Source organism: Phoca vitulina, unplaced genomic scaffold, assembly GCF_004348235.1.
Source record: "Phoca vitulina isolate PV1807 unplaced genomic scaffold, GSC_HSeal_1.0 scaffold7, whole genome shotgun sequence".
NCBI classification, from domain to species: Eukaryota; Metazoa; Chordata; class Mammalia; order Carnivora; family Phocidae; genus Phoca; species Phoca vitulina.
Window position 1 is genome coordinate 70060714 of NW_022589710.1, and position 25033 is coordinate 70085746.

General features: G+C 66.8%; 1 protein-coding gene across 1 annotated transcript; it reads left to right on the plus strand.

Annotated features, from left to right (window-relative positions):
• The first annotated feature begins 679 nt into the window (after window positions 1-679).
• Window positions 680-25033, plus strand: ASPG (asparaginase). Its single transcript, XM_032404669.1, has 16 exons — window positions 680-761; window positions 6209-6317; window positions 6916-7027; window positions 9297-9422; window positions 9692-9775; window positions 10869-10995; window positions 14750-14862; window positions 17227-17409; window positions 17499-17612; window positions 18177-18293; window positions 19543-19638; window positions 19890-20053; window positions 21900-21986; window positions 23885-23984; window positions 24267-24347; window positions 25013-25033. Exons 1-16 carry the CDS (start codon window positions 680-682, stop codon window positions 25031-25033), a joined length of 1716 nt encoding a protein of 571 aa, XP_032260560.1.

A 25033-nucleotide genomic window follows, 5' to 3' on the forward strand; every position in this document is an offset into this window, starting at 1 on the left:
ACCCGCAGGCTGAGCGGACGGGACAGAATTCACCGGCTTGTGCTTAGACAGGAATTTTGCACTGTTGGCAGTTACCAAAGTAGCTTCCCGGAATGGGATCAGATAGGCGGAGGGCTCCGCATGGAGACAGCGCAGTTCCCGCACCCACGCCGGGCGGGGTCCTGGCCTTCGCGAACCCAGCATCGGAGGGAAGCCTGCTCCGGAGCCCTCTCTGCCCTCCAGGGCTGCGTGTGGGGAGGGGGGCGTCTAGCCCTGGAGGGGTCCCCTCCCGCCCTCCTCCTGGACCTGTGTGAGTGCGCGGCGGGGGTCAATGCCTGTCCCCTCCCCCGCCGCCCCCGAGGAGGGCGCCGCCTGGGAGGGGAGGGCGGCCCCCACTGCGCCGGGGTCCTCCAGGCCAACCGTAAGGCACGTGGCTCTTGTGTCACGTGTCCCAGCCCTCCAGCACCTGGGGCCGCTGCACGGGTCGGATGTCCAATAGCCCGGGGCGCTCAGGCCCCGCCCCCGCCCCGGACAGGCCCCGCCCCCGGACGGACCCGCCACTCCGGGGCACACCTAGCTCTCCGCGTCTCCCCGCCGCAAGCACTGCCCCCAGGCAGGTGGACGCCCGCCCTCCCCGGGCTGCCCTCGACGCGCCCGCCGCCTCCCCTCGGTCCCCTCGGTCCTTCGGTCCCGAGGTCGCATGGCGCGCGCGCTGGGGCCCGAGCGGCGGCTCCTGGCCGTCTACACCGGCGGCACTATCGGCATGCGGAGCGAGCACGGCGGTGAGTCTGCGGCTTGGGGGCGGTGGATGGGGTCGTTCTCACGCCCAGGGACGTCTCAGGCCTCGGCCGGCACGGGGAGCCGTCTGGGGCCGCGCTCAGCCGCTCCTCCCCGCGCTGTAGCCGGCACCCTTCAGCGCTGAGGCACGGGGGCCCGGGAGGTCCCGGGGCTCCCGCCCCCCCCTTCCCGGACAAACGCGGAGGCGGGCAGGTGTGTGAGGGCTGTTAGAGGCGCTGAGATGACCCCACCGCTTCCCCAGGGTGGCTCCCAGCTTCAGGGCTCCCGGCAGCTGTGGGCACCCACTTTGGGGGAGTGTGTGGGGGGCAGCAGGCGGCTTGGGCAAGTGGCGCATTTTGTCTTTGCCCCCGTGGCAGGGGCTGCTGCTGGCGGTGGGGGGGCGCCAGGCCAGGGCGCTGGAGCTCGCAGGCCACCCTGGACAGGGACGCGGCCGCAGGGGCTGAGCACCTGCAGCGAGGGACCCGACGGGGTGGGAAGAGGAGGGCTGCGCACCAGCATCCAGAATGTTCTGGCGTTCCCGGGAGAGTGGGGAGCTGCATGTAGCTTCCACAAAGGCCCCTCCTGGTTCGGCGATGTCCAGGCGGGCCAGCACGAACCCTCCGCCCCATGGAAGCAGCGACTCAGACACTCCTGGCGCTTTCTTGGGGGCTCCGGCAGCCGCTTTTCTATCCTCTGTCCCCGTTAGCCCATGTGCGACACCAGCCGTCACTTCGGACATTCACTGAGGCCCCACCCCCGTGCCGGGCCCCAGGACTCAGGCCTGTGTAGAGGAAGCCCTGTCCTGGAGGGGCTCAGGCACGGGGGCCATGGCTGTCCACCCACCCTGGCACGGGCCCTCCCTGGGCTGCCGGGAGCCTGCCCGCTGCGGCTGTGCCCTCCGCCTCTCCCACCCGGTTAGCTGGTGGGCGACCTTCTGAAGCCTGGAGGCCCCAGCGGACACTCCACCTGCAGGGCGTGGCTGTGGTCGCTCGGCAGCCCCCAGGCCAGAGAGGGGCTGACATCAAACCAGCAAGAGCACGTGATGGAGGTCACAGAGGCCGCGTGCTGAGGAGATGCAAGGCTGGGGGCGCTGCTGGGGCAGGAGGGCCCAGGGGCTGGACTGAGGTGGGACGGAGTGGGAGGGGCCGGGGTGGGGGGAGCCTGGGCCCAGAGAGGGGAGCTGCCCTGAGCCCACCCCGCACGCTGCCCCTCCAGGCATGGCACGTGGCCAGCTGCGATTCTATTGAGCTCAACACACAGTTCCCAAGGGTCTGGGCTGCAGGGACAGGTGGACTCCGACCCTCTCCCCCAGCATGGAGCTGTGCCTCCCTGCCCTGGCTCTCCGGGGCAGCCCTGGGGCTCGCTCCCACAGGTGCTGCTTCTCTCAGAGGGGCTGCAAACTCACATGTTCAGAAGGTGAGCTAGAGACCCTGACTCAAGAAAGATAGGCTGTTGGGGGGGAGGGTCGGCTTCCAGACGGGAAAGAATCTTCCAGAAGCCTCGGAGCCTGCTCTGGCCTGGTGGAGGTGAGGTCGGCAGACACCTTCTTGTGTTTGGAGCAGCTCAGAGGGGTCAGCCTGTCCTAGCCGGCAAGGACGCGGGTCTTCTGAGCTCCGGCCCTGGGGCAGGGGCGCCTCTCCTGGGCTCCTGGCTGAGGGCTTTGCCTTTGTGAGGCCGGCTTCGTCCCCACGGCAGCTGCCAGCCCTCCCACTTCTTCAGGGAGCCCGAGGCTTAAGCCCCAGAGGACAAAGGAGGAAGAGGCGTGGGATCTGGTCCCTGCTGTCGCTCTACCGTCATGCAAGCCCTGACCCCCGGCCCTTGAGACCAGAGGGTCCTGGGGCCTGCTCTGGCGCGTGACTGGCTCTCCGTGTTCTTGAGGGACACGCATCTCCTGCTGGCTTTTTTGGCTAAGTGTGTGTGGCGTGGAAAGGTGTCCAGGGACCAGGGCAGCCCCAGGCCAGGGCAAGAGCAAGATGGGGATGGATGGAGGAGCCAGGCCCCTGTCGTCTCCCAGCCCCGCTGGGGTTGTTGAACTCGGGACTCCAGGCCTTTCCCCGGAGTTCTGATCCAAACCAGCATCAATGATTAACTCGCCCGGCGCTGCTGACGGGGCTCCAGCCTCGGGAGGGCGGCGAGGGGCGCAGGCCAGCCACAGCCAAGCTGTTTGGATCGTCACTGTTGGCGTTTCTGCGCCTGGCAAACAGTGGCCTGCCGGGCACACGATGCCGCGTGTCTGAGCCCTGCCAAAGGTCAGGACAGCAAGTGGGGGGTGGAGGCTGCGGCAGCTAGGGACACCCCCTTGACCCGTCCCGTCTCTGAGTTTAGCAAAGATGTCACTGGTCAAGGGGCATCATGAACGGAAAGTCAGATGCTAACCCCGAGCCCAAGGCTGAGCAGCATCCGGGGCCTCCTACTGGAGGCTGAGGAACCCAGGAGCCCCTCTCTGCCCCGCCCCCGCCCCCCCCCCCCCCCCCCCCCCCCCCGCCGGCACTTGCACACATAGCAGGGCGAGCAGAGCTTTGGGGCCAGGCATCTGCAGGCGCCGGGACAGCCCGGAGGGTTGCAGGGGGTCCTGCAGCCAAGCCCTGTCGGCAGGGGCGACGTCCGCAGCCTTTCGGTCACCAGAGTACGGCATCGGAGCCCTCGGCCTGGAACTCCTTCCTGAACACGATTTCACATGCTCACCAGTTCCCGGTTTGGGAGCCCAAGCCTGTAGGTGGTTCCAGGGGGACCTGCGGTCCTAGGGCGCAAACCGTCCCTTACGGAAGAGGGGTCTGGCAGGAGCTGAGCGGCATCCTCTGCCAGTGGCCGCCTGTCTCCGTGGCCCAAGGACGAGGCCACGGTCTGGTTTTATAGGGGCCCGGGGCGGGGCTCACTGAGAAAAATAATACAGTTCACAGAATCAGAGTTCCATGTGAAAGTGGGCATTTACTTGGAACGATTAAGGAAATCATAACAAATCACCAGTTTTAAAAAGGCAAGAATGTCACAAAACCCAGAAGACTGTTTTGTTCATTAACTTGCTGACACTCTCTCGTGGCTGCCCCCCCCACACAATTTTTTTGGCTGCATGTTTCCCCGTGCCGTTTTGGTATGACCACGCCGCGGCAGGATTTTGCAGAGAGAACAGAACGGGAGAACATTGCCTTTTCTTGGGCCAGTTTGGCCTGTGCTCCCCACGTGCTCCCTGGGTGGGCACAGCGGGGTCCTGTCCTTGGGGGGGGGGGCCCTGTGGCCCCACCCCTCCCCACCTCGTGGCAGCAAAATGTCCCTGGTCCCTGGCAGCCACTGCCCCTCCCGACGGCTAGCAACGGCCTGGCTGTGGGTGGAGGCGACCACGCACAAGGTACGCCTGTCCCATGAAACCCAAACCAAGTGGATCCCCACTTCACCTGCCCCGCACATGGATCCCCAGCTTTGCAGATACCCCCGTGCCACCCACCACAAGGAGCTGCAGGGGACAGTGGCTGTCTGTTTCCCGGGGTGGTTCCCACAGCTGAGCAGGCGGGTGCCCCCCCCCCCCCCCCCCCCAACGTGCAGTAGGCAGGCGTCTGACCTCGGGCAGTGAGGGTCCGTCCTTCCCACTTCCTTGGCTGTGGCCACACCGCAGCAGTCTCCGTGCCTCTCCCTGCCTGGTCCTTATGTGGCTGCCGCCTCCACGTGTCCCGTCTCCCTCTGCTCCCTCTGAAGAGGACACGGGATTACCTGCGTCATCCAGGGTCATGTCCCCACCTCCAGACCCTTAACTCCATCACGCCTGCGAAGGCTTTGCATTCAGGCCGCACTCACAGGTCCTGGGGATCAGGGCGTGGACACCTTTGGGGGGTGCCTTTCAGCCTGCTGCAGCTGGGGGAGCTTGGCGGCAGGGTGGCGGGGTGGCTGTGAGCCTTCCTCCGTGCCCGGGACCTGAAGTTCTGTCCACGATGCTGGCAGGGCTGCTGAGTCTGGACCTTCGTGGAGGCAGGCGCACGTCCTGGTCATGCTTCGGGTGTCTTGGGAGTGTGGCCCAGCCGGCATTCGTGCGCTGATGTCCCGTCTGTGATGCTTCTCGCCTGCATGGTTTACTCCTGCGGCAAGCGTGCGTGCAGCCCCTGCTGGGGCTGGCTGCGGGGTGGGGACAGCGTTGTTCAAGTGCTCCCTGGGGCCCCCTCTGGCTGGGGCGGTGGCACCACAAACATCCACGAACAGCCATTGGGCCAGCGTGCCCGTGCTGACCAGGGGGCTGGTGGGAGCTGGGGCCCGGGATTTAGCAGGTGGACGTACGGAGCGGGTTTGGGCGTGGGGAGACCGCCTGAGCAAAGCAAGTGGGTGAGGAATGCGGACCCTGAGTCGGCCAGGCTTCTGACCCACAGACGCTGCGAGATAGAGCGGTGCTGCTTCCGTTCCCTACCTGTTTGGGGTCATGTGTTAAGCAGCCGCGGGAAACCGATACGCCCACCCGCGCCGCAGGTGAGGTCACAGCCTGGCTGACACCTGAACCCTCCGCAAGTGGGAGGTGAGGAAGGGGTGCTGTTTTAATCAGCTGAGCAGCAGCGGGGCACAGATAGCCTGCTACACCGTGAAGGCCGGGAGCGGCGGCCGACCCTGGTCTGGGAGGTCTTACTTGTTTCAGCTAAGGATGTTTCTCGAGGAGGGGGACCCCGTTGTCCTCGTCACCGTGTCCAGGGGCCCAGCAGCAGGCCCGTGGGAGATGCCCAGAGAAGTTAGCTGACCTGTCCAAGGTCATGGTGCTGGTAGCGAGCAGGGTGGAGCAAAAGGCCAGGACCTCGATGCCTGGGAGCCTCTGCCAAGGCTTGTTTCTAGGAAACACACCCGTAACCTTTCAGGGTTTTCCTAAAACACAACACTCTTTCTGCCCAGTGCCTTAGATGCATGTTTCTGGGACATGGAGTCTGCAGGCAGAGGGCCTGGGCTGCGTTGTGCAGGGGTCGCCCGCAGTCTGGTGAGGGAGCGAGGGCAGCTGGGCCTGGACATCAAGGAGGGCTTCCTGGAGGTGGTGACCTGAGCTGGGGTACAGCACATGCTGGGTTGGAAGGGGGATGGGCCAAGGGCTTGCAGACAGAGCCCACAGTATGTCTGCAGGCTGTTGTTACTGTGGGCATTCTGGGAAGTGGGGGAGGAAGTGTGGGTGTGTTGGGCTGCATTGTGAGAAAGTGTGGGAGACGGGGTAAGCTGGTCCTGGGTAGAGTGGCCGGAGCCCCCGGCAGGGCCCCTGGGGCTGTCATGCTGGCTCCACCGCAGGAAGCCATCAGGTCCAGATGCAGAACAGCTGCCCATTCTCCCCAGGGCCCCAGGTCCTGTCCCCCCCAAACCCCTGGCTCCTGTGCGGGCCTGGCCCTCAGCATGTTGGGTAAATGTCCTGATGAGGAGGGAGGAGCCAGCGGTTACAGGAGTCGGCAGTGGCTGTGGGCCCCTCACCCCACACTGCCCCCAACCTGGATTCTGCCTACAGTGCTCGTCCCTGGGAGTGGCCTGGCCGCTGTCTTGAGGACACTGCCCATGTTCCATGATGAAGAGCACGCCCGGGCCTGTGGCCTCCCTGAGGACACGCTGGTGCTGCCGTGAGTGTGGGCTCCGTGGGGTCCCAGGGGGGGCTGACGACCGGCCGTCATCGGGGTAGAGCTGTCCTGAGACGGGGCGGCACCTGCAGGGTCTCTGGAGCGGGCTGTGGTCACTCATGTCGTCGGAGGCTTTCACGGCTTTAGAGCTGACCAGCAGCCCCCTTTCCAGGGAGCCTCGGACTCCCACCACCTTGGGCGTCCCCAGCCACGTGTGGACGCAAGCCCATCAAGAGAGGCAGGGGCTGGCCCCAGGTGGCCCTGCCTCCCCCTAGTGTAAGGTCCCTCTGTTCCTTAGCTCTCGGCCAAGGCTGCCTGGTGCCCGTCACGGCTGTCAGGCGTCCTGGCCCCTGAGCTCCCTCCTGCCAGAGATTCTCCTCCCGTGGTCGTCTCCACTGAGGGCCAGGCCCAGCCTCCCTCTCAGAGCTGGGTCTGCTAGGGAGCAGCCTGTCCTGGCCCATCCTTGAACCCCCTGCGGACCAAGGTCCCTGTTCCTGGGGACTCGGGGCCCCGGGAGGGGGGGGGGGGAGGCCGGGCCCTGTACTGGGGGTGGGAAGGGGCAGAGCAGGAGCCCTTGTTCTGCCTCCCGCAGGCCCGCCAGCCCCGCCAGCCCCGCCCAGAGAGTCACTTACACGGTGCTGGAGTGCCAGCCCCTCTTCGACTCCAGTGACATGACCATCACCGAGTGGGTTCAGATTGCCCAGACCATCGAGGTAGTTGGGGGGTGTGGGCGGGGCTGGGGTTGGGGTGGGGACCGGGAGTGTGCGTGGGGCTGAGAGTGGGTGGGGCTGTTTACTGGGCGGGGCTGGGAGTGTGGGCGGGACTGGTGGGCTGGGCTGAGTGAGTGGGCGGGGCTGTGGGTGTGTGGGTGGGACTGAGAATGTGGGCGGGGCTGGGAGTGTGGGCTGGGCTGACGGGCTGGGCTGAGTGAGTGGGCGGGGCTGGTGGGCTGGGCTGGGCTGGGGGTTGTGTGTACTGAGCGGGGCTGAGTGTGGGTGGGGCTGTGTGTACTGGGCGGGGCTGGGAGTGTGGGAGGAGCTGGTGGGCTGGCCAGGTCTGAGAGTGAGTGGGCGGGGCTGTGTTACTGGGCGGGGCTGGGAGTGTGGGGGTGGGACTGAGTGTGGGCGGGGCTGGTGGGCTGGGCAGGGCCAGTGCTGCAGAAGCCGGGCACTGGGGTCTGTGGTGGTGGGGTCGACCTGCCTGGCCCGAGAGACTTGGGAGCATCAGGAAATGGCAGCTTCAGGAAAGTGTCGGACCCTCGGGTTACATCTCAGCTGCAAGGCTCCTGAGGCCCTTTCCCCCATGCAAGCAGAGGGTGGGCAGTGAGGGCCACGTCCACTTTCCTGGTGAGGAAATGTCCTTGACAGCTGTCCCGGTTAGTATCCTGGGCTGGATGCTCGCCGCTTCCCTGAAGGTTGACAGGGAAGGCCCACCGTGCTTGGCCCACCGTTCTCTGTTCACCCCACCCTGAAGGTAGGGACTTAGTGGATTTGGGGCCCATAAAAGGCACAGAACCGTGTGCAGGTCTCGTGGTTTACCTGGTGCCAGAGCGCCCCTCCGTCAGCCTTCCTCTCTATTCTGTCCAACCTCATCATCACCAGCCCCCCTCATGCACAAGCCTGGCCCCGTTACCTGACTGCCTCCCACCCCCTCCCTCCGCCACTCTCCTCTACCACCTCCAGGCCCAGCTCTCCCCTGCCTCCCTTAAGAAGCCTCAGAGGCTCATCACACAGGCTCCCCTTCCCTGCACCTAGGGGCTGGCCCCAGCTACACGCTTGTGTTCTTCTGCCTTGGGGGCAGAGCAGCGTCCTGGGCCACGTCCCCTCTCACTGTGAGCAGGACAATATGTGGTCCTGGGCCTGGTCCTTATGTCCCTGAATGGGCCCACTAGCTGACAGTGGGCATGTCCGTGGCCATAGTCTGGGGCAGTCTCCCTGGTGTGCGGCCAGCAGCGTCCTCTGCTCGGGGCCTGACAGCTTTGCTGAGCTCCCAGGACTGCTGTCCTGGCCGCAGTGTCCAGCCACATGCAGACTCAAAGGGCCTTCAGGGCCCTGGCGGCCCGGCCCGTGGCAGTGCCCCGTGTGGCCAGCAGAGGGTGCCCCAGCCCGCCACACGTGGGGCTCAGCAGCCTCAGTTCCAGGTACAGCCTGGCTTGGTCTTTCAATGGGCCGCCAAGGATGGTCCCCTCAGGAGGGGCTGGCCCCTTTGGTTCCCAGAATTGTGCCCCTTGCATCCACAGCCTGGGCCAGCCACCCTCCGAGGCCCAGCCTTGGCTGCCCTCTAGGTGGTGGCCAGAGGATGTCCTTGCAGAGATGGCCAGCATGCCTGGGAGGCCTTCTAGGCTATGCGGCCTGGAAGGACTCTTCCCCATGTTTGCCCGCCAGCGTCCTGCCCTCTTGCCACGTTCTGTTCCAGCCGGCCTCCCAGATCACCTGCCAGCTCCCAGCACTGGCTGTACCTTGTGCCCTTTGCTGTGTCCACGCCTGGCCCTCCTGCTAGGCCATGGGCTCACAGGCTCACTCACCCCTGCAGACACCTGCCCTGGAGGCAGGGGTCACACAGCAAGGGGCCCTCCAGGAGTCCTGAGCTGAGTTCTGGTGTAGTCCTCCAACTGACCAGTGCTCTTGGGAGCCCTGATTGGGCATCATTTGGGGGAGATGCTGGCCAGAAGTCTAGAGCAGACCCTCTGATCCTAGGGTAATGTCCGGAGACCCCCCCCGGTGTCGTGCAGTCAGGAAAGGAAGCTGTCCTGGGTGTGGGGAGAGCAGGGAGGAGTGAGTGGGACTCCAGGCAGGGACTTGCTTTCCAGAGAGTGTCTTCCTGGCCAGCAGTGACCAAGATCCCACCAGTTCCTCCCCGACTCCCTCCCTCTGCATCTGGGACCCTTTCCTCTCTTTGCCTGGAGGGGACCGGCTAGCCGCCTGTCCCCAGGAGGAGGCCCATCCCTGGGAGGAGGCCGGCCTAAGCTTGCTGCCCCCGCAGAGACACTATGGGCACTATGACGGCTTTGTGGTCATCCACGGCACGGACACCATGGCCTTTGCGGCCTCCGTGCTCTCCTTCGTGCTGGAGAACCTGCAGAAAACCGTCATCCTCACTGGCGCCCAGGTAATGTCCCAGGCCGGCTGGTGGGCATGAGGGCCTTCCCGAGGCCACAGGGTGAGTTAGCACTCCGGGGGACCCAGGCCAGACCCCGGGCCTCTTTCTAGTCCCGCGGCTCCCTGAGGCAGTGCGTGTTGGTCGGCGCTGGCCGGCCAGGCTGGGCGGCGCCTGGGTTCTGCCGGTGCCCACTCTGCTGTCCCGGGGTGGGCTCGTGGCCTGCTGTCAGCCTTGTCCAGCTGCCCAGTCTTTGTCCCTCTCTTCGTGCCTCCCCCCAGGTACCCATCCATGCCCTGTGGAATGATGGCCGGGAGAACCTGCTGGGGGCCCTGCTCATGGCCGGCCAGTACGTGATCCCTGAGGTACCCTCCCCCTCCCTGGAGTGGGGGGTGGGGGGCCTGGCCTCAGGAGCGCAGGCGAGGGGTGGGGTGGGCTCTCAGGTGGGATGTGCGGGGGAAGAGTCAGGCGGGGTTTTAAAGATGCGCCTTTCGCCTTATGAGTGACATACGCTGTCACCATAGAGAAACTCGGAAAATAAAGAAAGCGGAAGGAAACAAAGCCACCCACGTTTTACTTCCCAGAGAAGCTGCTGTTAAGAGCATGCTGTGTTTTCTTCCAGATTACGTATCTTTTTTTTTTTAAGATTTTATTTATTATTTGAGAGAGAGAACACTTGTGCCCGGGTGGGGGGAGGGGCAGAGGGAGAAGCAGGCTCCCCGCTGAGCAGGGAGCCCCAGCCAGGACCCCGGGATCACGACCTGAGCCGCAGGCAGAGGCTTCACTGACTGAGCCAGCCAGGCACCCCCAGATCTTATGCGTGTCCACGTTATCTGTAGGTGTTCATGGAAATTTCTATAGAAGTAGACTGTGCCGAGCATAGTTGCCGAGCTGTCGTTTCCTATTCGGCATGCCCCCTTCACGTGGGGGCATGGGGGAGACCTTACGAGACGCCCTCACATTGCAGGGGAGCCCGTGCTGGGAGGTGGGCACCCACCCACGGGGGTGGCGTCCCCGAAGTACGGTGCCCACCGTCTCCCTGCCACTGTGCCCCCGCCCCTCCCCAGGAGAACAGCTCGAGAGCGGCTGGAAGATGGGGGCAGAGCTAGAGCCCCCACCACCCGAGCTCTGGAGCAGGGCTGCTGGGACCCCACCACTGTGGGGAAGGGTCTCTCTCTGCACCCTTGGGCTGAGTTCACAGGGGCTCCCTGGGAAGCAGGGGTGGGGGCAGTGGGCAGGTGGGAAGGGAGGGGTGGCAGGGCCCTCGCATGACCGGCCCCCTGCCCAGCTCTCCCCAGGCCCCTGTGGGGCGGGGGGCAGGGTGGGCAGGTGCCCTGCTGGGGCAGCCATCTGCAATGTCTGGGCCATTTGCAGTGGGTGCTCTGCGGATGGCAGGGGGGAGCTGGAGGGCACAGGGGCTCCCCAGGGCTGAACCACTGCCTCTGCCGTCCCCTGCAGGTCTGCCTGTTCTTCCAGAATCAGCTGTTTCGGGGCAACCGAGTGACCAAGGTGGACTCGCGCAGGTTCGCGGCCTTCTGCTCCCCCAACCTGCCCCCTCTGGCAGTTGTGGGTACCGACGTCACAAGTAAGCCCGGCAGGGAGCAGGGCCAGCGGACCAGGGCTCCTGCCCTGGGGTTTGTGCAGAGAGCTCGGGCTGGAAAACTGTGTCTGGGTTTGAGGAGCATCCCCCCAAATTGGGAGCGAGCACAGCACTTTGTTCTGCCCTGGGCTGCCAAGTCAGGGGCTGCTCCAAGAGGGTGGCCTGCGTGGGCCACTAAGGTGGGGGGGGTGTCCCAGCAGGTAGCCCCAGCTCAGGCCCTGGGGATCGGCCCAGAGGAGGAGCAGGTTTGGGGGACCTGCCCTTCATGTGTCCCCACTCCCTCCCCCCCCCAGCCACGTGACCCTGAGCCCAGGAGTCCCTCTCTGTGACCGTCTCTGACCCTGCCACACACCCAGGGGGACGTGGTTCCTGTGTTGTGACCTCCTCCCTGGGACTTCCCGGGAGTCCTCTGCCTCCTGGGCCTGGCAGGCAGCCCAGCCCCTAGGGAGACCCTTCCCCTCCCTACCTCTGACCTTGCTCTCAGCCAGGACTGCTGGCCCGGAGCTTGGGCCTCACTGACCTGGGGGGAGTCACTCCCAGGGCTGCCATCTCTCCACCTGGGATGTCTGCCCTCCTGCCGTGTCCCCAGTGTGTCCTGGCTGCACTCTGGATCCACAGTGGGCATAACCAGCCCCTCCACTCCCACTCCCTGGTGACTGAGGACAGCCCCCACGTCTGCCTGGTGTCACTTCCTGACTCAGCTGGGAGGTCCTGCGCCTTATGTTGGCCTGGGCATCTGTCCCCACCCCACCAGCTGTGGGATCCAGTCCTGGAGACCCCGTGGGGGGCGGGGGGCTGCAGGGCCTGGCAGGACCAGCCTTCCTCTGGGGAACTTTAGGGCTTCGCAGCCCTGCTCCAGGTAGGCCCACCACGGCATGGGGAGACGGGGCTGCTTCTGCGGGACTTGGGGCTCGGGAACCCAGCACCAGCAGGACCAAGGTGGCTCTTCTGCTTGGACTGCTGGCTTCCGCCCAGGGCTGGGGCCCGTGGGGGCTGTTCCAGGAGACGGGCACGGGAAGAGCCCTTGGGGGTCTCCTGGTGCAGCAGCCTCTGTGCCCCCAGAAGGAGGAACAGATCAAGACCAAGGGAGGAGGGGGCTGTGGATGGGCCTTGACTTCCCAGGGCCGGGAGCTTCCTGGGATGCTCTGGCACAGGCAGGGTCTCGGGAGCGCCAGGCCGGGCCAGGCAGGGGTGCAGGGCAGGAGCCTTTCTGGGAAGGCTGCTGATGGGGACTCAGCAGGGAGGCGCTCTGGCTGGCACGGCTGGGCCATCCGTGGAGAGCAGATGATGGGCAGGCTGGTCACGTAACTCTGAAAGCCCCCAGTGCCTTTGGATCCCCACAGGACAGACAGACGTGGGAATGCCGGCATGGCGATGCACAGGACCTGGCTGACCCCTGGGTCCTCTGCCGGGCAGTTGTGGGGCCGCGGCAGGCCAGGGCAGCAGGAGACCAGAGGGTGGGCCGTCGAGGCGGGGCGGGCCACACGGCAAGGTGTTGGCTCAGCCCAAGCCCTGACTCCCATTCTGATGGTCTTATCCTGCCCCCATCCCCCCATCCCCGGGTGCCCACCAGGGCTTGTAAGACAGCCACATGCCTGGGGCTCCAGGGGCCAGGCGGGGCTCCACCTGCTTGCTGAGGGTGCCCGGGGGAGGTGGTGCACGCACCGGGGCGGGCAGGCAGATCGGCTTCCTTGCCATGGGGGGTGGCGGTGCTCAGGCCCTCCTGCCCTGGTGCCGGCCAGCTGAGGAAGGAAGGCCTGGGCGGCTGCTCTGCAGGCCTGGCTCCCCTGTGGGGACTGAGTCGTGCTTCATCTGGGGCTCAGGAGCGGAGTTTCCGGGGATGCACCGGGCCGGCAGGCGCGGAGCCGCTCCGTGTGGACGGCAGGGCTGTCTGGGCCACACCGGGCCCAGGCAGGCCACGGGGCAGCTTGGTGCGCGCAGGGCTGAGGCCGGCCCTGAGGGGAGAGGCCACCCCTGGAGCCCCGGGCCAGGGACCCCAGCAGGATGGCTTCCTGCCGGCGGGTGCCCGGTGCCCTGCGGAGCGTGGGAACGTTTGGCCCGGCCCGTCCCAGCGGCTGTCAGGCCCCCAGGCCGGTTAGGCCCCTGGTGTTGAGTAATGCCAGGCTCTGCCCAGGATGTGGCTGGCTGGCGGGGGGTGGGGTTGGGGGGCACTGGGGAGGGGCTGGGGCGGAGGGGGGTGGACGGTGCCTGGGCTAGCACCCCCACTCTCCTGCTGGGGGTGGCCCAGCCGGAGCCACCCTCTCCTTGTGTTATTATTTCTCTCTGTGAGGCCGTCAGAGACAGGGGCTTGGGGGTCAAGAGGGGCTGTGGGGACACCCAGGGGCCTTCTGTGCGGAGGGCAGCTCGGTCTCCCACAGTGAGGGTCGGGGGTCTGCGCGGGGAGCTGGCCCGGGCTCGGCGTGCCCCAGGCTGCCGTCCCTGCTTCCTGTCTCTGCTCCGGCGGGGGGGGGCAGGACTTGGGGCTCCATGGGCTGTCAGGGGCATGGTCCAAGCACGCAGGGAGGGGGTCGTGGGCTCTCTTTGTCTCTGCAAACCCCCCCTGCGGCCATAACTCCTGCGGCTGGCAGCACCCCCACCCCGGCTTATCTGCACGCCCAGATGGGGCACACGGCCCTAAATTAAAGGACGCCTCTCACTGCTGATGGATGCTGCGGGCCCCTCCTGCTGCCCATCCCCCAGCACCCCCTCGGATGCAGCGCGAGAGGGCAGCATGTGTCCGGAATGTTCCCTGGTTTATTATCTCCCATGAATTGCTCTGGTGGCAACAGCAGGAGGCCTGGAGGCTTCCAGCCCCCACCCCAGGGTGAGGGTAGGGAGGAGCTCTGGGCCGGGGTCGTGGACACGCCCCTCCCCACCGTTCTCCTGGCTCTGCACGCTGGATGGGCAGCCTCGGTGGCCCTTCCCCGCTCTGGGCCTCAGTTTCCCTGTGTTGGATATGGTACCTGCTGCCTAGGATAGGCCCTAACAGTCAGTGCCCGTGGGGCCATCGACGCCCGGCCACTGCCCCCACCGGGGCTGTGCCCGGGATTGAGAGAGTGGGGTCCTGTGCTGGGCTCGGGGGTCCTCAGGGCTCAGAGGTGAGGCCTGCTGCCCAGCCCCACCTCCGAGAGTGATGCAAGAAGGTGGGGGGGCCTGTGCTGGCAGGGTCCTGGCAGAGCGGCGACCTTCCGACCCCTGGGGAGACTGGCCTTCTGGGACCCCGAATATCTGCCCCTCCACTTTCCACGGGGGTGGGGGTAGGCCTCTGAGACTTTGGGGTGAATCAGAGGGAGGCTGTCTTTCCCCAGAGCTGAGTGCTCCGGAAGACTCGCTCGTTCCTTCATTCTTTCATTCTTTGACTTGCGGGGCTGTGGGCAAAGTGGGGCAGGGGCAGGCGAGGCTGGCTGGACAGACTTCTCCCGGGACCCAGGACGGCACACGGCGTGTGGCTCTGCAGCTGCACTTCCAGGGCCGTGCGCACTCTGTTCCTGCTCCTGGAACGCCTTTCCTCCACCTTCCCTGCACACTTCCGTGCGGTCTGCAAGACTCAGGCACCCCTGTCCCTGAGGGGTCCTGCTTGCGCCCTGGGCTCCGTGCAGAGGCTGGGGCTGCACCCCTCCAAGGACCTGGGAGCTGAGGGCGGGCAGGACTTGTGTCGGGAGTGGGGCGGAGGAGCCCGGCGGGGGTCCTGGCCGACCGGTGGCCCGCACGTCCCACACGTGTGTCTCTGCCCTCACAGTCAACCGGGAGCTGGTGCGGAAGGCCCGAGGGAAGGACCCGCTGGTGGTGCACAGCAGCATGGAACGGGACGTGGGCCTGCTGCGCCTCTACCCCGGGATCCCTGCGGCCCTGGTAGGGACCCGCCCCAGCCCTGCACATCCCGCACGCTTCCCACGCACCCCCTGGCTCCCTGGTGCCTGCCTGCCCATCCTGTCCCCTGCACTGCCCCTTCCCATCACCCACCCCACCGCAGGCCTGGGCACGCAGGGACAGCGGCTGCACAAAGCCCCTCAGCTGTCACAGCCAAGGCTGACCCCTTTGGGGCTGAACCCGCACGTGTCCCCAGGACCTCTAGCCCCTCCCTCGCCTCCTCAGCTGAGGCTTCGGGGCCCATCTTACCCTATTTGCAACGTGGGCTTGACCCTGTGGATGCCGGATGCTGGTGGACTCACGGCGCCTGGTCCAGGGCTCTGCCGGGGCCGATGGGGCATGGCCCCGAGACTGCTCTTTCTTGTGGCTGCCCTGGCGGGCCTCTGTTTGCTCCCTGCTGGTGACCCCTCAGCCACCAGCTGCCACTGGGGGGGCATAACGCCCGACTCTGTCCTGCCTTGTGAATTGGGCTCAGATGCCGTGTGGCCCCTCACATAGAGGGTGTCTGAGCTACAGCATGCTGGGCATCGCTCGGGTCAGTGCGGGGGCTGGGTGCCAGCCTCAGAGGCACTGCTGGGCTGCAGGGAGCTGGGCCTGCAGGCACCTAGCTCAGAGGACACTCCTGCGCTGTGACCAGCCGGGCATGTGGACAGAGGTGGCTTCATGGGGACGTCCCCACACGTAGGGTGGGACTTGGCATGGGCTGCCCCTGAGCTCTGGGCCACAGTCTGTGAACCGGGATCTGATCCCCTGAGAGGGCACTAGGGACAGGCGGGGAGGTCTTTTCACCGTGTGTCCCCTGCTCATCTCGGGCTGGGCCTAGGACGGGTGTTCCGCAGTACATGGCGCGTGAGTGAAGCGGACCCAGCCCTGTGGAAGGCCGGGTAGGAAGGATGGGCCTTATAGTTCGAGTGAACAGGCACGGCCTTCCCAGAGACTGGACCCGAGATCTTGCCGGACGCTCCTCCTGTGAGCCCGGGTGGGGCCACAAGCACCAGGACTGCAGGCCCCCCCCCACACCACCCCCGCTTGTCCTTGGGGGCTCTGGGTCTTTCGTGGGCGGAGGATCTGTGATGGCCTTTCCTCGCAGGCCCCTCAGAGGGCCATTCTGTGGGCTCTGGGGTGGGACTGCGCGGCCTGCCTGGCTCAGGCGGCCTCCGGACGCCGGCTCTCGGGCGGGAGCCCCGGGTTTTCAAGGGAGGCCTGCTCGGGGGAGGACTGGTCCTGCACATAAGGGCCCAGGGGCTCTCGCTGGTGGGGGCGCTGGACAGGGAGCCCATACGCAGCACTCTCCCCACCGGGCCGGTCCTGGCCTGAGGAGGCCTTACGTTTGCCGTGGCCAGCGGTCGTGGCACGAGGCTGCCATGTTCTGGGAAAATCATGCCGCGGCTGTGAAGTCCCAGGCTGGTTTCTCGGGAGATTTCCAGAATGCCCCATAGCTGGGGAAACGAAGAGCCGTGGAGCTGGCCCCACAGGGGGAAGGACGCCGGGGGCTGGCTGTTGCCGGTCTCCGTGGGCTCCTGGGCTGTGGGGGCGGGGCCTGCTGGCAGCAAGCTTTGGCCTGCGGTGGGTCTTGGTGTCCAGTGTCCCCATTCTTGCGTGTCTACCAGGAACAGGTGTGCAGTCACCTTTGGCCTTTGCTGGAGAAGCACTTCTGGTGAGGGGTGAGAGCTCCCGCGGGGACACCGCCGGGTGGCGAGGTGCTCCTGCCTGCCTTGAAGCCCTACCCTGGGCCAGGGGCTCAGCCCTTGCGCTCCCTCCTGTATGGCGGAGTCTCGGACAGATATGGGCCCTCTGGGCCAGCCCTTCTGGTGCCCAGCCAGGCACTGCTGAGCTGGGAAGCTGTGTCCCTCCGTGGGGCCCGTCCATGGGTGGACCCAAGGCCCTGTCGTCTGTGTTCCGAGTGGAGCCTTGAACGCAGCAGGATGTGGGGGCGCTGCCCCGGCTGACTTGGAGCCCTAGATGTGTGTTCAGCTGTGGGGCACTTCCCCCAAATACTGCCTTGCTGGGGGCGTCCCCTGCTGTGTTTCAGACAGGGCAGGGTGAAGGGGCTGGACGGAGGGCCGCAGTGCTGGGAGCTGTGTGGAGGGGGCGTTCTGATCGTGGCCACACCGACCACGGCCTTCAAGCCTTGAAAGGGGACCAGGTGTCTCTCCGGGAGAACGAGGTGGGGAGCGGACCCTCACGGCTCTCCGTGTGGCCTGCTCGGGGCCGGGACGTCCTGGGCGTGGACGGCAGCCCGGGCTGCATCTGCCGCGGCCGAGCGAAGGTGCGGGACAAGCCTGTGGGTTCCCACTGCTGGAGCCAGAGGCCAAGGCCCTCCCCACCCGTGTCGCGGCCCCGCAGGTCCGGGCCTTCCTGCAGCCCCCCCTGAAGGGCGTGGTCATGGAGACATTCGGCTCGGGGAACGGCCCCACCAAGCCGGACTTGCTGCGGGAGCTCCAGGCCGCGGCCGAGCGGGGCCTCGTCATCGTCAACTGCTCTCACTGCTTGCAGGGCTCCGTGACCTCTGACTACGCAGCTGGCATGGTGGGGGCGGGGAACTGGGCCCTGGAGGGGGAGGGCACGGGCCCTGTGACCCTGCACCCCAATTCCTGCCTGCACCCCTTTCCCCACAGGCCATGGCAGGAGCGGGCATTGTCTCTGGCTTCGACATGACGTCGGAGGCCGCCCTGGCCAAGCTGTCCTATGTGCTGGGCCAGCCCGGGCTGAGCCTGGACGGCAAGAAGGAGGTGCCCCTCGGGCTGTGGGTGTGGGGGCACGTGTCACAGGGCTCCCGAGGGCATGGCGAGGGGTGTGACTTGGGCAGACCATGGGGCCCAGTCAAGTGGGGTGTGTGCCTGGATTGGAAGGGGGGCAGGGGTGCAGGGCCTCCCTGTCGGGGGAAGGTCCAGCTCTGGGGCCTGGGCTCCCTCCACCCCTTGCTAACCCCAAGCTCAGACTACCCGCTCTTCCACTGTCTCGGGTAGCCGTGGTCTGGCACAGGCCGAGGCTCCTCAGACTGCTCCCAGGATAGCCCCTCGTCCCCCAGCCTTCCCTGGGGGGCCTCAGACGCAGCCAGCCCGGGCAGAGGCCACGGGGTCCTTGGGAGACTCGGGGCTAGTGGGATGGAGGGTGGGGTGGGCCTGCAGGGACCTGGTTGGGGTCAAGCTCCGGCCTGGGGGATGGAACCTGAACCGAGGGGTTTCAGGCCCAGGGCAGCCCTCACTGCCTGCCCTGGGGGTGCCTGGTCTGGGAGGTTGGTCGGGGCTCCTGGGCTCCAAGCATCCCTGGCTTGCTGTGTTCTCCTCCCCCAGCTGCTGGCCAGGGACCTTCGGGGGGAGATGACGCTGCCCACCGGGGCCGAGCGCCGGCCCTCACTGAGTTGCAGTGCGCTGGGCTGGGGGGTTGCCCAGCTCCTCACTCTGAGCCAGGTATTGCCCAGTGTGTGGGGGTGTGTGCACGGGGGCCTGAGGGGCGGCTCCCCACTGGACACGCTGGGCACCGGCCACGGCCGCCACCATTCCAGCGTGAGCAGGAGACTGCCAGGCGTGGCCTGGTTCCGGGCCCAGTGGAGGGCTTGGGTCCGTAGCAGGGATGACTTGCGAGAACTCAGCATTCAGGCAGGGGGCAGCACCTGGGGAGCAGCCGAGACAGTTGAGTGGAGTCTTTGCAGCACGTGGACAGCGGACAGAATGTGGCCCCATCACCAGGGGGGCATGTAGGGGCATCCGGCAGCTGCGCTTGGCTGGGCCCGGCCTGCCGCCTGCCAGTCTCGGCCCCAGGTGCCGTGCGGCCGGTGGGGGGGCAGCCCGCAGGCGGGGTGGGCACGCAGTCTGTCCTGGGTGCTGGAAGGAGAGGGAGCTGGGGTCTTCCTGCACCTGCGGGGTACAGCCCCTTGGGACTCCCCCTTCACCCTCCCAGCAGGGGAGCTGAGGTCCTACTTCAGGGCCTAGGGTCTGGGGTTGAGGCCGGGCTAGGCCCACGGCGGTGATGGGGGCCTCCTGGTGCCCCACCATGCAGCCACCTGTGGCCGAGGCGTCCAGGCCTGGCATCCCAGTGCTCCCTGGGGTCACGCCATATGTGGCAGTTTCCCCCCTGCGGGGTGGGTGTGGGTGGATCCGCCATGGACAGCTGCGGTCATGTTCACCACCACGTGCCAGGGGCAGGCCACGGTCGGACCAAGAGGCTGGGATGTGTGGCCTGTTACTACGGTGGCTGTGTCGGGCCTGATAGCTCAAGGGATGAGGCCGACGGGCAGTCGCTTTGTGGTCAGGCCGCGCCGGCGCTGCGGGGCTGAGGGTGGGCTGGGCCGCGTGTGGGGCAGCCTGCAGGGGCCTCTACCGGCATTCGCGGCCCACTGGCGTCTTGGGGAGCTCCTAGACGACCCACGGCATCCCCGAGGCTGGGGGCAGCAGCCTCTAGGAGCTCTGCCCAGGGAGGAGTGCCCCTCTTTCTAGGTGAGGGGACCAGCCCCCCTTCCTGTGCTCCCCCAAGTGGGCGCCTTGTTGTGAGTCTGTCCCTGCATCCTCAGTGGTGGTGGCCACGGCTGGAATTGGATCTTAGCGGGTGGGTGGCCTGCGCTGGGGCACACGGCTGGGAAGGACGGAGCCGGACGGTGGTCTCGGGTCCCCTGGGGGCAGACGTGCTGAAGACCCCAGGGTGCCGCTGTCCTCCACCCAGGAGGCCGATGCCGTACGGGATGCTCTGGTGCCGAGCCTGGCCTGTGCTGCGGCCCACGCGGGCAACCTGGACGTGTTGCAGGCGCTTGTGGAGCTGGTGAGGCCCCCGCCCCTCCTTGGGGACCAGCCCCAGCCATGCTAGTCCCCGGGGGCGGGGGGGCGGGCAGGACAGCCTTTCCCTGGGGCCCTGCTCTGCCATGCCGGGCAGCCGGCTGCTGAGGGGCACACAGGGGCTGTGCCAGGCCCCACTCCCGGGATGCACCCTGACCCTTCCCGTCCCCTCTCCCTGGCCTCCCTGACCCTGCCCAGCCCTCCCTCAGCAGGTGACAGGCCTTTGCATCACCCCAGGGCAGTGACCTGAGCCTAGAGAACTTTAACGGTCAAACTCCTCTGCACGCGGCCGCCCGGGGAGGCCAGCCGGGGGCGGTCACCATGCTGCTGCGGAGAGGGGTGGACGTGGACCCCCGAGACGAGGACGGACTCAGCCCGCTGCTGCTGGCCGTGAAGGGCAGGTACCTGGGGCGCACCGCAGTGGGCGTGCAGCCTGGGGCGCCACGTGGGGTGGGCCTGGGTAGAGCCGCCTTAGAGACGGCTGCCGGTTTGCCTGTGGTGACCCAGCTTGCTGGGCAGAGCTGGGTGGGGCCAAGGACATCAGCTTCCTAGAGCCTTACCCACCCCCAGCCCGGCTGGGGACAGGGCCTGGGCAGCCAGCAAGCAGGGGGCTGGACGGACAGGCACTAGTGCCTGAGGATGCCCCCTGTCCTCTGCTGGGGCAGCCCATCTCCTAGCCGCCCCCCAGTCCTGCCTGGCATCTCTCCGAGGGCCGGGCCTTACCTGCTGTGGCCAACAGTGGAAATTCAGAGCAGGTGGTCATGAGGTGGGCAGGGCTCGGAGGGAGCTTGGCTCAATCTCCTAGGGGCTTATAACCTTATGGGACATGGAACTTGCTGGGAAGACCTTATGGGTGGGGTGGGACCCCTCTGTGTCTCCTTCCCCGTGGCCCATCTGGAAGCCCGGAGCAGTGTCAGATACAGAGTGCGTGCGTGCACACGTGAATGTGGGTGTGAGAGCTCGTGTGTGTGTCTGTGGGGCTCACAGCTCTTGTGTTTAATCCTTTCTTGGCTTACTTAGTGTCTGCAGCAGTCCCCAGATCCCCCGCTTCTTCTTGGGGATTTATTTCTCCCTGGGGGCACTCAGCCTGCCAGTGAGTGCTTGCAGGTCTCATGGAGAGAGGCTGAGGGTGTGAGAGTCTGGGGTGGCCAGACTGTCGGGCTCAAGTCCTAGGTGCCCCAGCGGTGTGCGCCCTGGGGTGGGCATGTCGGCCCCGGTGAAGAGAGTGATGGGTAGCACCTCCTTCACTGGACTCTTGCTCTTGTGAGTGCGGGGTCAGGGGGTTCCCAGGGTGGGGGTGAAGGGCTAGAGTGATCTGGCTGCAGATTCCAGGCTATGAGTCCTTGGGCGTGGGTGGAGAATGATGAGCTCACCATCCCGGTCCCGTCCCCTCATCCCTGACCCCCCGCCAGCACAACAGCTCCCCCCAAACCGGTCTCCCAGCCTCACTCTCCTGGCCCCACTCCCGGGGCTGGACCTGCTGTGCCCTGGAGGGCTCTTCGGGGTGGGGAGGACAAGGCCTGGGGGGCCCCACCCTCCTCCCCATGCCTCCTAAAAGTGGGGTGACCATGCAGTTTATAGTACGAGGACACTGCGGGGGAAGGGACGTGGTTAGCACTTACGCTGTGAGTCTGCCCCTGCACATTCTGTTTCCTTGTCTTGCCCACCCATGCCCCCACTCCCCAAGCCCCCACCCCGACCCTGCCCCCACCGCACCCCCAGTGGGTAGCTCCAGACTTGGCCCTGGCCAGTCAGCCTGTGGAAACCCAGACATTGGGGCCCACTCTGGGACCCTCCCGTTCACCTTTACCCACCAGTGTCTCATCCCCACCCCACCTCCAAGGGCAGAGTGCGGGCCCAACTGACTCAGTTTCCCCAGGCCCAACCTTGGCTGGAGCCCGTGTGTGTGGTGGAGCCGGGCCGCCCCCAGGGGCCCATGGGAGTGTGTTGGGCCCTCAGGATGGGGGCTGGGGGAGACCGTGGCAGAGGCCTCATGATAGGGGTGGAAGAGCGGCTCGGTCAGGGCTGATGCCCCAGCATGGGGTGCGTGCTGGGTGCCGCAGACCCGGCCCCACCCTGCAGACCCAGGAGGTCCCGGGAAGGCTCCTGGATGTGTGGAGGGGCATTGCCCTGGCCTGGCCTGGGGGCGGGGGGCCTGGGAGGGGCGGGGAGCCGGGGGGCGAGGCGCTCCCCGTGTTGAGCTGCAGCTGCCTGGGCAGGCGGCCAGCACGCGCTTTCTCGTGACAGGCATCGGGGTGTCATTGAGCTGCTGAGGGCAGCGGGGGCCTGCCTGTCCCCCCGGGAGCTGGAGGACGCGGGGACAGAGCTGTGCAGGTGAGGCTGCGGGTGCACCTGCCCTTCCGGGAGGCGGGAGGCGGCTACGGGGCTTCAGGAAGGGACTGCCAGCCGGGCAGGGGACTGCAGAGGAGGCGAGCCCACTGTGTGCCAGCCTGGCCGCTGGAGTCCGTCCTGGGGGCTGGGGTGGCTGGGGGAGGGGAGCTGACCCCCGTTCCGGCGAGGTGACAGGTCTCCTGAGTCTCTGTCCTCCCCAGTGTAGGCCTCGCAGTAGTGGGGGCCTGTCCCTGTCATGGGGTAAACAGAGCCATGGTCAGCGGCCGTCCTGCCCTGGCCCACCATCGCCCAGTGCTAGCAGGACTCTGACGTCACAGGTGCCCTGAGTGACACCCAGGCAGGCCTGGGGAGCCTGGGGTACCGGGGAGGCGAGGGTCCTGGGGCTCTCCGGCGGGGGTGTGGCGGTCGGCTGGGCGGGGGACAGGCCCGGGGCTGCGGAGCTCAGCTCCTTCCTCCGCTGGCGCACCCCCCCACTCCTGCTCTGCCTGGGGTCCCTCCGTGCCACCTGTCGGCTGCCCCCAGGCTGGGGCCGAGGGCCGAGGTGGGGAATGGAGAGAAAGAGGTGGAGGATAGGAGAGGCTTGTCCAGGAGGCGAGGCCGGGGCACTGGGGGTCGCCGGGGGTGGGGGGTACTGGAGGCAGCCTAGGTCCGCAGCCCTGAAAAGGCAGAGCCCCCGAGCCTGGGGAGTGGGTGATGACCGGCCAGGAGTGAGGGGTGGGTGAACTGTCTGCTCACAAGAAGACCCCGAAGCTCTGGCCCTCTTGTCCCCACTGGCCAGCGTCTCCCCCACCCCCATGCCTCGGTGGTCCCAGTCCCTGATGTGGGGTGGGGTGGGGAGACCCCGCTGGCCCCCAGCCTCAGGCCCTCCCGCCCTGACTTTCAGTGTCCCCGGGCAGACAAGCCCTGCTGGCCACCCCAGCTCCCACCCTTCCCGGGCGGCAGGCGAAGGTGGGCTCTCAGCTGTGATGAGGTGTTAGGGCCTCGAAAGCGAGGGCGGGGCCTGCTCACAACCACTGGCCTTGGCTCTGGAGGGACTTCTGGGCTTGGTTCAGGGTCGTGCGGCCCCGTGGGCGGGCCTCGTTGGCTCCATGGACAGGTGGGGAAACAGGCCGAGAGGGGCGGTGGTTGCCAGGTCCCACGGCGTCCAGGACCCTGCCTGGGGGAGGGCGCAGCCACCCCGAGCTGCCTGGCTGGCTCTGGGGGCCCCTCCGCGAGGCCAGTGTGTGGGAGGCTGGTGGTGCCATCTGGCATGATTCACCCCAGAAATCACAGGGTACCCCTGTGGGGGCTCATGCTGCTGTTTCCCGACCAGGAGGGAGTCATAGCCCCCCCACCGGCGCCCCCAGCCCCAGTCGGCACAGCTGGGGGGTCCCTTTCCCTGCTCGGCCCCTGCGTGGGGAGTGGGCTCCTCTGAGAGGGGTGGGAGGGTGAGCAGGACCCTGTGGGGGCCCCTCCTCCCTCTCTAGAGCAGGTGGGCCCTGGTCCTTCTCTGGGCGAGGCGGGCCACGCCGCCACGCCCCCTGCTAAGTCCAGGCCCCCCGCCCACATCTCCTGCCGCAGACTTCCCTCCTGCTTCTGGCGACCCCACCCAGGGAGGGCTGTGTTGTGAAATATGAAGCTGGCGGGCGGCACTCCTTGTGGGGTGTGTGCACGTGCGTGTGCATGCTTGGGTGAGTGCGTGCGTGTGTGCTTGTGCCCTTGGCCTGAGTCACGGTCACCCCTGCTGGGTGAACCCAGACTCCAGGCCACTGGCCAGCCCCCAGTGGATCCCGCACTCCGGCCCTGCTGCCCCAGGCTGGTGCTGGGCGCTGCGTGGGGCTGGCTTTGTGACAGGCCCTGGGGCCCTGACGGCTCATCCTCTCCTCTGCTCCCTCTCCCAGGCTGGCGTCCAGAGCAGACCTTGACGGCCTTCAGTCATGGTGGCAGGCGGGGGCTGACCTGGGCTGCCCGGGCTACGACGGGCGCAGTGCCCTGCTTGTTGTGAGTGCTCCAGGGCCCCCGCTGCCCCCTCCTAGGCCACCTCCTCCAGGAAGGCCTCCTGACAGTTCCATTGGCTTCCCCTCCTTCCCCTCCCCCTGCCCACCCACAGCCCCAATGCCCACACTCCTGCTCTCCCTTCCCATCCCAGGCCCCTCCCTGGGCCCAGAGCAGTGGGGACAAGGAGTCACGGGCATGGGTGGGAAGAGCCAGGGAAGGTATCCTGGTGGGTGGGGGGTGGGAGGGGAGTCAGGCTGGCTGCTGGTCACATGCTCCCTCCCACAGGCAGAAGCAGCTGGGAACCTGGAAGTGGTGACCTTTCTGCAGAAGCTCCAGGGTGGGGCTGGTGCCCAGGCCCCAGGCCCAGTAAGTCCCTCTGCTCCACGCAGGACTGAAGGCTTCCCCATGAGGCTGGACCCTGGCTTAGGGAATGTGTCTAAGGGCCAGTCCTGGGGTCAGAGCCAGAGGAGGCTAGGATGGGTCAGAGTCAGTCAGGCCTGCAGAGTTCTTTCTGCAGATGGGGCACGCACTGTGTAGGGTGAGCTGCAAAGTGCCTGAAGGGACCCGTCGGGGAGGGCTTCCCCTAGGAAGGGTTAACCTCACACCTGCCACACTCTGTCCTATCAGGCCACTCTGTGACGCACCTTCTCACAGCACTGGAGGGCCCCAGCCACGGCCAAGAGGTTCCTTGAGCCTGGAGGTGCCCTCAGATCCCTCTACTGCGTGTACCTGCCCATGCTGCCCCCGCCATGGGGCCAGCTCCCCGTATGGGGACCCACTGGGCCGGGTGCTCCCCCCCTGCCTCCCAGGGCAGGTGGGCCAGGTCCCCAGCTCACACCTCCTTCCCCCACTCCATCATCTGGCCGTCCAGAAGACTCTCCAGTCTGGCTGGATTTGCTCAGGTCCTCGGGTGCCTCCCTGGGAAACGCTGGGCCCCACTGGTGAGGTGCCCGGGCTTGCCTGTCTGCCCTTCCCTCATACACCACCGGTGCCGCAGGAGAGAGGTCTCTTGGGAGACGTCCCATTTTCAGGAAGTGCTGCCTGGTGTCTAA

What these genes read in the sequence shown, in the direction of transcription:
- ASPG (XM_032404669.1), top strand. Translation starts at nt 680, where the DNA reads ATGGCGCGCGCGCTGGGGCCCGAGCGGCGGCTCCTGGCCGTCTACACC. An exon ending in TCATCCTCACTGGCGCCCAG is followed by an intron (nt 9,423 to 9,691) that starts GTAATGTCCCAG and finishes GCCTCCCCCCAG; the next exon opens with GTACCCATCCATGCCCTGTG. An exon ending in GTGCCCAGGCCCCAGGCCCA is followed by an intron (nt 24,348 to 25,012) that starts GTAAGTCCCTCT and finishes TCCCATTTTCAG; the next exon opens with GAAGTGCTGCCTGGTGTCTA.